At 41.5% G+C, this 13955-nt stretch overlaps 1 protein-coding gene across 1 annotated transcript in view; it reads right to left on the bottom strand.

Annotated features, from left to right (window-relative positions):
• LOC119386678 (mitochondrial intermediate peptidase) overlaps positions 1-13955 on the bottom strand; it is a 41269-nt gene that overhangs the window by 22015 nt on the left and 5299 nt on the right. The window contains exons 5-8 of the mRNA XM_037653970.2: positions 11469-11587; positions 8818-8881; positions 8073-8278; positions 2261-2321 (exon numbers count right to left, since the gene is read on the bottom strand). Coding sequence (XP_037509898.1) covers positions 2261-2321; positions 8073-8278; positions 8818-8881; positions 11469-11587 — 450 coding nt within the window. The remainder of the gene's footprint in view (positions 1-2260; positions 2322-8072; positions 8279-8817; positions 8882-11468; positions 11588-13955) is intronic.

Raw genomic sequence — 13955 nt, 5'->3', positions numbered from 1 at the left:
CTGTTTTCTTAGTCCAAAGGGTCCAGCGCTCATGAAAGGATGTGCAACAGAAACACCAAGCAGAACACTCCCTTTGTGCAGTTATTCGAGAGTACTCTGTCATGGATGTGTGAAAGATGTGGAAGGTGATGTGGAATCTGATCTAAATATAAGGCCAAAAATTAAGCTGATGTCACCTAAAGCAGATGATAGTAAGGAAAGTATGCACATTAGTTAGCAGTGTTCATTTCTTTTTTGTTTTAAAAATACACTTATCTGTTTGTGTGACAAAGAGGAGAAGCACATGATTCATTTTTGTATGCTATTGCAGACTAGTACTTAAATCACAGATATTTATCAACGAGTTTAACCATTCGTGCCTGCTTAATATTAAGGACACTAAAATAAATGGGTGACCTTCCTTTCTGTACAGTTAAAACTCTATCTAACGAAACCCGATTTTACGAACTTTCCAATACAACGAATAAATGTCCATTCCCCGGCAAAGACCGATAGGGTACAGTGTTGTGATCAACTCGAATTAACAAACTAATTTGGCTGCCAAACCTAATCTAACGAAGCAGTTCTTGAAATAACCGATTAAAGAGGTGATGATTTCTTTCTAATTTTGACAGAGGTAGGTTTCTCTTCAAGCCTGCGCTCTAACTCTATCGCGTTAAAACTAAAGCTGTGCGAAAGCAAAATTTTGGGTGCGAAGCGAATTCGAATATTGAAGTGTGAGTGCGAATCGAATCGAATATTTTTCGAATATTTTTCGAATATTTTTCTAATACTTCGAAGCGAAATTGCAGAAAAAAATGTTAGAGAGGATTCCTAAGCATATTCTTATGAGATAGCATCATGAAAGTGTTTCTTTTCGCTAGGTTGATGAAGCACTGGTGGGGTGGTGTTTCATAGTTGTCTTATCAAGAATGAGGCAATGTAGAGGCCGAATTCTATTTATGTACATGATTTGGTGCAACCAAAGTGTTGCCGACAACACTTTACACGTGATAGGCAAAGATGCCATTTCCTCAGCCTCTCCTCCTCTTCCAACTTCTGTGGAAGCCCAACTGATGTGCCGGACAAAGGCGTGCTCCCTTCAAGTCCGGAGTTCCAAATCTGCCTCGCAGACATTGATATATAAGAACATCTGAAATTTTGGATGCTAAAAAGCTTCGGCGTCCGATTTTTCGGACTTCCTGCCCGAATTTCAGGTTAATTGAGCCCCCAACTCTGCCACATCTTTCATCTCCATGTTGGAACCAGCGTTTTCTGGAGTTAGTACATTTGCGACAGTAGCGGAGCTTGAAAGGCAGCTTTGCAGCAATACCGGGGTGTGATGAGGTGAAGCATAATGAAAATCTAGGGACCACTTCCAAACAGACGTCGACTGTGTCTTGGCAAAGTTAGACCGTAACGGAGCTTGAAAGGCAGCTTTCCGGCAATACCGGGGTGTGATGAGGTGAAGCATATTGAAAATCTGAAGGGGTCACTTCCAATCTGACGACTGTCTCTTGGCAAAGTTCGACCATAACGAAGCTTGAAAGGCAGCTTTGCCGCAATACGAGAGTGTAATGAGGTGAAGCATATTGAAAATCTGAAGGAGTCATTTTCAACCGGACGTTGACTGTATTTGTTTATGGGAAGTTCGAATAGTTCGAATAGTAAAATTCCAGTGCGAATCGAATCGAATAGCAAACACTATTCGAAAAATATTCGAAATTTCGATTATTCGCACACCCCTAGTTAAAACAGCACCCTAGTTACGGCCATAGCTTTACTTTGACAAGGCTGCATGCCGCGCCTATGCACAGAACAATGTTATAAACATTCGGTAGCACTCTTAAAAATGGGGTGTTGCTAAAGGTGGCGGTCACTGTTTTCATTATTTCATGGTTTTCACAACTTTCTCGCTCGGCCTGCTCGCACTATCACTTCATTCGTTTTCTGGGTCATCACAAATCGGTATCATGCCATAGATTCAAGTGACAGTCTACTTGGCCTGCATCACATGGTCATGGTGTCCCCTATGTCTGCACCATCTCGGGCTGCCTTCACGGACTTTTAAGACATGCATGCATGGGATGCCAGCAAAGACATTGCCGTGGTAGCTTCTGAATATCACTATGTTACAATTTTAGGCTTCAAATGACCAAAAAATCTCTTTCTCAATTTTTGAAATTCTCCATTTAATGAAATAATTTGCCCGTAGTCATAACTTCGTTAAATCAAGTTTCAAGTGTAGTACACAATAAAGACTACCAACGACCTGACTTACACTTTTAGTGCCGCTACCAGATGTCTTCATGTCCAGCATCTCCTTGTAATCATTGTCTGCCCTAGAGAAAGAAATAGGATGAATGCTTAATAAAATTAACATTCATGGTATCATGAATACAAAGGCCAACTACTGCAATGAACATGCCATAGAGGAAGGAAAACTGAGTATCATGTGGCTTTCCACAAGCCTAGTGTTACGATTTGGTTTCGAATTGAATCCTCGTATCATGTTATCAAAATGACAACAACCTCCTAATGCACTTAATTCATACAACGGCAACAACTCTAACAGTTTCAGACAGTGAAACGCCCAGTGCTTCTATTGAGCAAGCATAAATTGGAGTGCCCATGAGTTTCTGTGCGTGGAGATTTTTACCCAATGCAGAGCCTCCTCCCCTCTTCTATGGTTCACATCGACGGTGCTGGGTAGGTAGCCCTTCCTCTTTGGATAGACTCTACCTGACAAGCTGTAAAAAGAGTGCCCCTTTCCAATAAGCACTGAGCTGACTGCTCTTTACATAACATAATTAAACATTTTGTTGGTCATTAACCCGTTGACACACTATGTACACAATTGTGTACACCATTTGTTTTTGCTTTCTGTATTAACTAGGGGCTAAGAAAGAGCGAGATATTGTCAAATTCGCCACGCAAATGACTAAAGAACTAGTTTTTTCAAAGCGATCATTGCTTTCAGGAAGTCAATTTGCATTAAAGCAAGACTTTTCACTCGCTACGCGCATCGCGCGTAAAAAGCTCAGTGAATTTAGTAGAACACTCAATGTAGCCACTAGATTAAACCACAACAAACTTATGGCTGGTGGTAAATGCTACGTTTATGATCCAGGGGAAGATAACGTAGTTGAGCGTGTCAGTAAACAACTTTCCAAACCTACCAATGACCTATCCGAGTCTTCCTCATCCCGTAATTCTCAGAACGCCCCTCTATCGCCCAGGCTCACTCGTTCAGGTAGGACGCATACGACGAAAAAATAGGATACTGCAAGGGGTGGCGGCAATTCGTTCTCTGTACCGGTGCTTTATACTAACATCCGCAGCCTTTATAATAAAAAAGACAGCCTCAATGCTCTAATAAATGATTCAGAAGCAGATATTGTTATATTAAGTGAAACGTGGTTGTCAAGTAAAATAAACAATAATGAGTTGTTTCACTGTAACAAAAAGTTTGTTGCATACCGACACGATCGTGCTGACAAGATTGGTGGTGTTGTATTGATTGCAGTAAACGAAAATTTCGAGTGTTTTCAAATTCCAACTACAAGTAGTTTGGAAATAATATGGTGTTGTATAACAGTACAGTTCAAAAAACTAATTATCGGAGCATGTTATCGTTCCCCAAGCTGCGCGAGTGGTTTTTCTGAAGAACTACACGACTCCTTGAATGAAATTTCGGTTAAGTATCCTGAAGCACCTATTTTTCTTGCTGGCGATTTCAATTTTCCACACATAAAGTGCACGGAATCATCATTGTCTTCCAATACATTGTCCACAGAGGCATCCGGTTTTACTAACGTCTGCATGGATTTTAACCTATCCCAACTGGTCATTCAACCAACACGTGTGACGTCCAGCTCAGCATCTCGGCTCGATTTGATACTAACGTCAGCTCCTGATATCACTTCATCTGTAGTGCACTCACCCGGTTTAAGCGATCATGATGTACTTCATTTTAACATCTCCCTTCCCACACCCTCAGTACATAAACGACAAAAACGAATAAGAGACTATAACAAAGCCGATTATCATGCTATAAATGTTAAGTCTTTGCGCTTTCCTCGATCAATTCATGTTAGATTGCGCACATAAAACTGTCGAAGCTCTCTGGCAGGCATTCAAAACAAAGGTCGTTGAATTAAGTAACCAATATGTCCCCTTAAGAACTATATACACAGATTCGAATGCGCCGTGGTATTCTAGGTACCTTAAAAGATTATCCAATAAAAAATCGCGGCTATTTCGTGCCGCAAAAAGAATGCAAACCCCCGAACGCTGGTCCGCTTATAAAGCAGCTACTACATCCTACTCTGAGGCTATCAAGTGTGCTAAACACCATTTCTTTTACTCTACGCTTCCCGCTTTATTAAAAACGAACCCAAAGCAATTTTGGAACACAGTTAAACCCAAAGATGAAATAACGTTGTGCCTCGTCGATGAATTCGGTAATCCTGTTCCTAAACATCATTGCGCCTCGTTACTAAATGAAACATTTGCCTCCTCTTTCACCCTCTCTAACAGTATCGATCACGCGTACATACATGATACTAACTATGCTCCCGTCGATCCTCTTGCATTCGACGCGACCGGCATTGCAGCGATTATCAACAACTTGAAACGTTCGTCCTCTTGCGGAATTGACACCATTAACTCCAAATTCCTTCAGAATACGAAGGAATATAGCTCAATAATATTAGGTTTCATCTTCACTAAATCACTACAAGATGGCTGTCTACCTACAGACTGGAAGACAGCCAAAGTTATCCCACTTCATAAGTCTGGTGACAGACATAACGCCCGCAACTTTCGACCTATTTCACTTACATCTATTCTTTGCAAACTTATGGAGCACGTAATTTACACCCATCTTGTTAACCATTTGGAGTCAAATAACTTTTTTCACAAATCTCAGCATGGTTTTCGTAAATTATATTCATGCGAAACCCAACTAATTATATTTACTAATGATTTACATATTACTTTGGACAGAGGCGTGGCGACTGACTGTATTTTCTTAGATTTCGCGAAAGCATTTGACAAGGTTAACCACCAGCTGCTCCTACTAAAATTACAATCCTTAGGCATTGACCATTTGTTGTTTACTTGGATAAACGAATTTCTTCCTAACCGCACGCAGTTTGTTTCCGCTAACGATACTGACTCTTCTCAAATACCTGTGCGTTCCGGTGTGCCACAGGGTTCTGTTCTGGGCCCACTACTATTCTTAATTTACATCAATGATTTGCCTAATAACATAACTTCTCCTATTTGCCTTTTTGCAGACGACTGCGTTATTTACCGCGAAATTACCAATGACTGTGATTCTGAAGCCCTTCAAAATGACCTCAATAACATTCTGCGTTGGTGCGATCTCTGGAAAATGCAACTTAACACTTCTAAGTGTAAGGCAATGAAAGTTTCTCGTAACCAGACGCATTCATCTAACTACTCATACTCCTTGAATTCAATCCCGCTGGAATACGTCAGGTCCTATAAGTACCTTGGTGTCAACATTACTAACACTCTGTCCTGGTCTGATCACAATGACTATGTAATATCTAAGTCTAATCGCACGCTAGGCTACATAAAACGTAACTTTCCTCGTGCACCATCATCGTTAAAGAAACAGTTATTTATCGCTTATATTCGCCCTGTGTTAGAATACGCTTCATCCATATGGGACCCCGGCCAAATAACATTAATAAACAAGCTAGAGGCTGTTCAAAATCGCTCGGCACGTTACATCCTATCAAATTATCATCAAACATCCAGTGTATCTGCCATGAAAGCCACCCTTAACCTTACGTCACTTGCCACACGCAGAAAGCTAGCACGCCTCTGTATCTTTCACAAAATATATTATCACAATCACATTTTAAAATCGCGTTTAATACAGCCTGCATCTTTCATATCATCTCGTTTAGATCACAACAACAAAGTACACATCCCTCGTAGCTTCACGGTAACGTACTCTGATTCCTTTCTTCCGAAAACGTGCCGCGACTGGAATTACCTGTCTGTATCAGTCGCCAATATTACTAACCCTGACACATTCCGAAATGTAGTAAATACGTCACTTTGATCTCATTTCATGTTTAGTGATACCGCGACTTTTTTTACGCTTTTGGTTTCTTGTCAATGTACTGCGCTTTTCTGTTAAATATGCCTTCTTGTATTCTTTTTTATTTTATTTTTTATTTTTACCCATTTTCTGTATTGACTATATTTCGGATGTCCTAGTTGGAATGTTATCTTGTGCTTTTTGTTTTTGCCCCTCCCCTCTACAATGCTGTAAAGCCCTGAGGGTACAATAAATAAATAAATAAATAAATAAATATCGAGATTCGGATGAACTGAACTTCCTGCATAATAAATATGTCTTCATTTAACTTCATTTTGCAGTGTACTGTTGCATATGTTCACTTTGCTGAAGGCACTAACACGTACGAGTCGTTTGACGTGCCGCTTCCTGCGAGCCATGTGAAAAGTATAATTTTTCTTTGCTCAAAATGGACATAACCAAAATCAAACTTGCACTACATGTCTAGCCGGAGATTTCATTCTATTTAGGCCATAACAGAGCATCAATGACGTCAGGATAAATAGATATTTAATTACAACTTAATTAAAATTAGTTACCATAACAAATATAAATTAACACATTATGACATTATTTCTGTTGCAATAGGCTACTGAGTGCCTTGAAATAAAGTTGCATCGGTTTGACACGTTTACAGACTTCATAGGTGGCGTCTGAAAGGGTTAAGCAGCCTCCTGTCTGCCTGGGCCTGAACAACGCATAAACTTGGTCAAGTTCAAGACCACTGATGTAGCATTACCCCTAGGGACTGGAGAGTCACCTTGGAACACTAATGATAAAGAAAGATTAGAAAAGAAGAATCACAGAAAATGTACCTAAGAATGTGACGGTGAGACATTCTTTTTAACCACTTGGCACTGCTGCATATGGCGCTGCCGATGGCAACAATGTCATTACTTAATGAAGCCAAGAACTAAGTATTGAGTCAAAAAAATGTATGGTACTAGGTCAGTCAAATAGCCTGCTTTGTGAGTTAGAAATATACCATGATTGCACAAATTATGAAAGGAATAGTGCTGCTTAACTGGAAAAAAACTAGTGCGAGAGAGTTTTGTTGGCGTACTTGTTGGGTAAAATTTAAAAAAAAAAGCAATTCTGGGAGTTTATTAGCCAAAATTACAATTGCATTAAAGGGGTCATGAACCACTGTTCCAAGTAATGCTCTTATGACCTCATAATCGGAGTTTGCTGCTTCCTGAATCGATTGCCGTAGAAATTTCCCGAATCCGTCAAGAACGAGTGGAGTTACGAGGTTTGGCGGACGCTCTCAGCGCTTTCTCTCTCTTCTCGTCCCGACGAGCGCACTGGAAGCTACACGGGGAGAGGTGGCACGGGGGATAGAACCTACGTCAGCGCGCGTCATGAAACGCGATCGCTCTCCCGCTGCGATTCGCGTGCGTGTGTGGCTGCCGTGTAAACTTAGCAGACTGAGGTGTGCGGCGCTGGCAAGTGGCGGCACCCCGTGGCAAGAAGCGCATCTGATCCGAACGCTGCTCTCGATTTATGTCGGCTATCGGCCAGTAAGGATGCTATGTCTTTTGCGACGCAGAAAAACAGATACGCGACGTCAACTGACAGACGCCCCGCCCACCGACGAGAGTGAGAACCGGCCTCTGTTTGAAAAGAGGGCGCCTGAGAAAACAGCAACTTCGCGCTATGCTTGTAGCCTTTACGCGGCGCGCACGACTGCAATATTTGGCTGAGCAGTTCATAGCCGTGTGAGCTTTCCGCAGGATGTGTTTTTTCAACAAGCCTAAGGGGTGCTTCATGACACCTTTAAACTGTAGTGGGTGGTGAATTCTGGATGAACTCTTTTTGCTCTAATGCACTCCTAAATCTAAGTACAAGAGTATTTTTTGCACTCCTAGACCATTGGTATGTGGCCCCATGGCTGAGATTAAACTGATGAAGTATCCCACACTAGCTAAGTCACGATGGTGGGTAAACTTGTTAGCCATAATAATTCGGTTCCCACCTGGGCTTCAGTTCAGACGAGAGGATGCCCAAGAACTGTTCGACAACATCGGGGCTGCCTGCAATGCTGCCACGCAGGACACGATGCGCGAAGCTGGGGAACCCACACAACTGCGCGAGACGATGCCGCGCCCCCAAGAGCTCGTCCAACAGTTGGCTCTGGTGTTCGTCTGGATAGAGGTAGGCACGGTACGCAGCCTCTCGCACCTGGAAGCATAACAGGTTGGGGAGAACCTCTGTTTCATTAAAATGGATAGGCTGCGCACAGCATCAGTCAATGTTGGTAAGTTAAACTACTGTAACACTAGAAATGTCAACCCCATGCGAAGCCTGGGTGTGGCAGAAAAGTCAGAAACGAGACGTGAGTTTGAAGTTTTTTTGCATCATGACGAGATTAGAACAGCATGTGCTCAGGACTGGTTAACACAGCGCAGTTTCGTTAATTTAGCTCCAGTTAATTCAACTTCATGATTAATTTCATTGCAACTGAAGGCCCTGGCCAACGCCCATATATTTCGTAGTGGCCAAAATTTCATAATGTTAATCCCGAAATTGGCCTTTGCCACATAACTAAACCTTGACTGGTCAACATATACCTCACCTGGATACACTTTATGCACACACACCTTACCTCAGTGACGACCCCAACAGTGACTGCAACAGGGGCAGTCTATGACTTGGCTGCTACAGAACAACTGCAGTGAACATTTGTACATGCAATCAAATTATAACCAACAAAAACTCACCAGCTCATTGTTAGCATCTGTGTAGAGGCCAGGAACAATGACATGCTCTCCATCACTGGCAAAGCTAAAAGAAGAGGAAAATTATTTCAATTTAAAGATATGCAGCTGAAGCACTCTGGAAACATGGTTACCATCAAGGCTGGGAAAAACACTTTGACATGATGCCTAAACACAGCAGCTATGAGATACCCGTGTCAAATGTATTTCAGACACAAAAACGGTAAGCCAATCCAGTGCACTTTTTGTAATGTATAAGAAGGCAGGTCAGGGGAGGATGGAAGCTTGCGATGAAAAATTTGCATACCACGTTTACGCATTTTTGTAATCTATGTGAGGCAAAGATTTTACGGGGCAGTTAGTCAAATTCTGCACAACTGTTCATTTACTGAACAACGTTTTGCGGCACAGGTAAATCACAGGGGTGTGCGAATAGTGAATTTTAGAACCGAATCGAATACGAATCGAATACGAATCGAATACGAATCTAATACGAATGCAAACCGAATACTGTTTGAATAGTCTTCGAATAGTAAGGCAACCATTTTTAAAATAGCCTTAGACTGGTAAGGTAACAATTTTCGAAACGGCCCAAGAATTCCACAACATTTTATTTGAAAGAAATTTTCACAAGCTTTAACAAAGAAACATTATGATTACTTTTAACCGACAAAAACTACCACGTATATTTAAGCTGAGCAAACAATGAAAGCCTTCGAAATATTTTGCAACTGCAGGCTGAAATATAGAAGTGACTACAGTATTCAAGACGGTACTTTTAAAACAGCTTTTAAATGAAACTTATATATAAATATGAAGTACTTTTCATGAGTTAACATCAGATAGTGGATTGATGACACTGTCACTTCGGCGACACTGGAGTTTTAAGCAAAAGCGCGTTCATCCTGTGATCAGTCTAGCGTCAATAGTCCCGTAAGTACATGGGCTTCATACATCTGGTAATTCGACGACGAAAACAACAAAAAATACCCCTCGCCGCTCCGATGTTATTTTCCTTTGAGCATTTCTTGTCGTTGCTGATTATTAAAAAAATATTTGGTGTTTCGAATATGCACTGTTCAATTCAAGCACCGAATCAAATAGAACGCTATTCGATTCATTATTCGAAATTTTCTAATATTCGCACACCCCTAGTAAATCAAAATAAGATAGACTGTGAATACTTTTTTGCCTTTCCCTTTTTGCACTCAATGAAGGCCATGGCTGTCTTTTAAAGGGACCGACAACCAATTTTTATGGTGCCCATTTTCTTTAGCGCAACGGAAAGCTTACCGGTGAGGGTGTCTAATCACGGAACGGTAACATGGAAAACGCTGTGAAACATTTGTAATACGAATTTTTCAATCTGCGGTGAACATGAAGTCGTAAACACAAGTGACAACCCATGCTGCAAACAGTGAGCGCGAGAGCGGTTTGTGTTCGAGCGTGGCGGTTTGCCGCGCATGCGTGCACTCCACGCGCATGCGCCGTGGCTCGGCATGTTCCACTGGTTATTGCGAAGGCAGCGCCGCTTCTCACCGTGCAACTCCTTTTACCTCGTAAGCAGCGCAAGATAGGGCGGGGATAGATAATAATATACATGCTCTGATTTTCAGGACTAATTATGGCACGCATGACAGCCTCAGACTACGTACAGCAAAAAGTGATCGACTCCATACCAGCTTCAAGACTCTTCCGCTAGGCTGCGCCACATACCGGTTCTTGTTACTTTTAAACACGATTTAAACTTATAAATCCTACTCACAAGGCGAAAAGGATGCTGGAATCTGTCACTATATTTCAGTGTCGTATCATTTTTGCCAGGATCTAATCACACGTTGTGACCATTTGTTGGTCCCTTTAATACGAATGTACTTTATATTGCAATACTATAATTTAAAATGGCACAAAGGCTAGAAAAACTTTAACAAATTTTTACGCAATAACCATTGTACTGTGAACAACAAAAAAATAGCAAAGTTACACGTACTACCTCGCAGTCAGCGAGCAACACAATACTAAAACACTGCGTACAGTGAGACAGTACAGTGGATTTTAGTTGTTGGATTACGGCTGGTTTACCTTTGCGTGATTACTAGAGGCCGGATTTTTAGGCATTAAAAAAGCTCATTTTAGGCGCCAAAAATAGTTTATTTTTAAAATAAAAATAGAAATATTTTTGAAGAATGCATTTTGTGTGACGCCTGCCACATTTACTCATGTAACACCAGCACTGCCAAAAGCTGACTAACTGTTGGCTTTCGCTCACTAAGGTAGGCTGTACACTAATACAGCAATGTACTCGGATAACAAAGGTGCTACTACTCCTGTGCCTCATTCAATCAGATGCTTTGCACACTATGAAAGTTCTCAGGCAAAATTCTCTGCAGTTTACATTAGTCAATGACTGAGAGCCACATCGATGCCACGAACTCTGCGTCTGTTCCTCATGTTAAGCATTGTTTGCCAGATGTCAACTTATGCCCACACGAAACAACCGATTCTTTATTGGAGCACCTGGTTATCCAAGAAGGCTATGCAAAACAAAAGCAGCATGACACAAAACATGTCACAATATATGTCACAATCGTCACGACATGTGAATCATCACAGTCGTGCCACTCGTCACAACCTGTCACAATCATATCACGTACCAGCCACGAACGCTTTCTGGAAGATCTGTCTTCTTCACCGAACGGGGCTGCAAAGCGTTGTTGGCAAAGTTGCTCCCCACATGAAGGGCATAGTCGTTGAGTGCAACAACTTCCTTGCGCTGGAAGTGAATCGAGATAGGCAATGCACGCACTGTTATTGAATGTTTTCAAATCAGAGATGGCAAAATTACTCCTAAAAGTAATTAAGTTACATGGCTAATCACTTTTTCAGGATTTCTTCAAAGTAATTAAATTACATTACACATTACACCTGGCTGAAAGTAGTAATGGCATTACGTTACTATTACTTTTGATAAGTAATGAAATAATGTGAAAATTCTACACCTGGCTGAAAGTAGTAATGACATTATGTTACTATTACTTTTGATAAGTAATGAAATAATGTGAAAATTCCTTTAACAAATGTTCATTATGCATACACGAACTCGTGTACACTTAATTTACAGCACATATGTACTAGATCGAAATCTCAAGGATCTTTGTTGCATCACAGAAGTAGCTGGGACTCAAAGTGAGCACCAGCAAGGTGTCCTCACTTTGGCACTCACTTAAAGCAGTACTGACACGATTTTGAGACATCGCAAAAGGGACATTTTTCGCTTCCTTGGTATGCAGTGTCAACGCTCTCCACACACCGGAGTCGGAGAACATGTATAAAATATTTTAATTTGACTTTGAAGTTTTTGTCACTGAGCATCTGCAAGCCAGCCCCACTGCAAGGGACATTATCCCCACGAGTCAACACAGTTCCCCCTACTTCACGAGCTCTGCGTCCTGCAGCCTAAATCGTAGAAATCACTGTCAGGGTCACTGGACGACAACTCACTCATCGTTGTTTATGTGCACCCCAAGCAGATGACGGATTTGCCGCTAGTACGTCGCGAGTTTCTGTATCCCCGTCACATCACACTGCTATGAAATGTCACTGAGAAGCCGCCCCCTCAATATCGAAACTGAAAGTGCCTTTTTAAGACTTTCCTGTCCGCGCAAAAATAGGCCCATTTTGGGTACTCTAGTAAACAATTTTTCTACTGCCACAGAATATCATTGATACTCTAATATATGATATGAACTTGTAAAACAAGAAATGTACTTTCTAATGGTATTATATTTAAGCAAATATTTCTAAAGAATTTTCCAAAAAAAAACTTTAATGGGAAAATGTTTGACATAAACGAGAACACTCTGTAAAGACATCAATGGTGCTTTGCACCAATTGAACATAAAAGACATTTTGAAATATACATTTTAAGCATAAATGCCGCATCCATTATCCCTGCAAATATAAGCATTTTATCCCTAGTCGTTATTTAAATACAAAAGAAAACGTTAGCCTTAGTCGCTATCATGCCACTGCGCAATGCAGTTACGTGATGCGGCGAAGCACAGGTTTGCACGACATGTTTCGCAGAAAACATTCGTTTTCTGTGTTACTTTTTGCTCAAGAGTGTGCATGCATGCATATTTATTAGTTGTGCTGCACATCTAGGTGATTATTTCTCAGGTAAAGAAGACCATGAAGAAATCGACAGCTCCGACGAAACGCCGCGCGGCACTGCGGAGCACAATGCCGAGGTCCATTCCACGTCGTTTTCTCGCGCTTCTCGCGCTGAACTCCACAAATTCAGCAGCCGACGGCAAGGGGTCCCGCCCAAACAATGTTGATACCCCGAGATAAGAACTGTGACCTTTAGAACGCGCCAGATATCTTTCGAACAGAGCGCCGCAGCGATGACTTGAATCGCAGATCTGAACGAAAGTTACCGGCAGATACCTGTTGACGTTCCGCGGCTGTTCGACGCAGTTTCGCTGTCTGTGCTGAAGGCCGATGAGTCAAAATCATCTTCCGAGTCTGCGCTGCTACCAACATAAAAAAAATTCTGACTTAGACTCACCGAAATTTGTCGTTCGCGAGAGGCAGGGGCACGCGATGTCGACGCCATATCTGAAGCTAGGAGCGCTTGGTCCTCTCGACTTAAGTGGCACTTCAAAGCACTCCCCGCGGTGGAAAAAATAAACGAATACGGGAAGTGGGAAAAATAGCTCTTGTTTTATACGATGGATGATGGTGGCTGTCCGTAAGTGCTCATAGCGCGGCAAAATTTCAAGTTGAAAACCATCGATAGCGGGCTACCGATGGGTATAAGCGCGGACAAGAAAGTGTTAAGGTAGCCATAATTAAAATATACTCGATGCATTCCCATGCACCACAATACTCGTTTTAGCTTTCTCGACACCAGTATTTTCACTTAAAGTAACAATCTGAAACCTTTCAATATTCGTGTCAGTACTCCTTCAAAGGACAGGGTGACCATCCTTATACTGAAAAGTCACTACACTGGTGCAGATGAGGGCAGAAAAACTGGTCTTTGCTATATTTCTTTCATTTATTGGACAATTTTTTATGTCATAAAAGAAGCAGACATGCTACATTTAAGTCAAAATTAACTGGAAAAGCAATGAGCA

The sequence above is a fragment of the Rhipicephalus sanguineus genome, chromosome 3 (assembly GCF_013339695.2).
Source record: "Rhipicephalus sanguineus isolate Rsan-2018 chromosome 3, BIME_Rsan_1.4, whole genome shotgun sequence".
Lineage (NCBI taxonomy): Eukaryota > Metazoa > Arthropoda > Arachnida > Ixodida > Ixodidae > Rhipicephalus > Rhipicephalus sanguineus.
The sequence above is the reverse complement of the archived record's forward strand: the minus strand, read 5'-3'. Positions and strand labels throughout refer to the sequence as shown.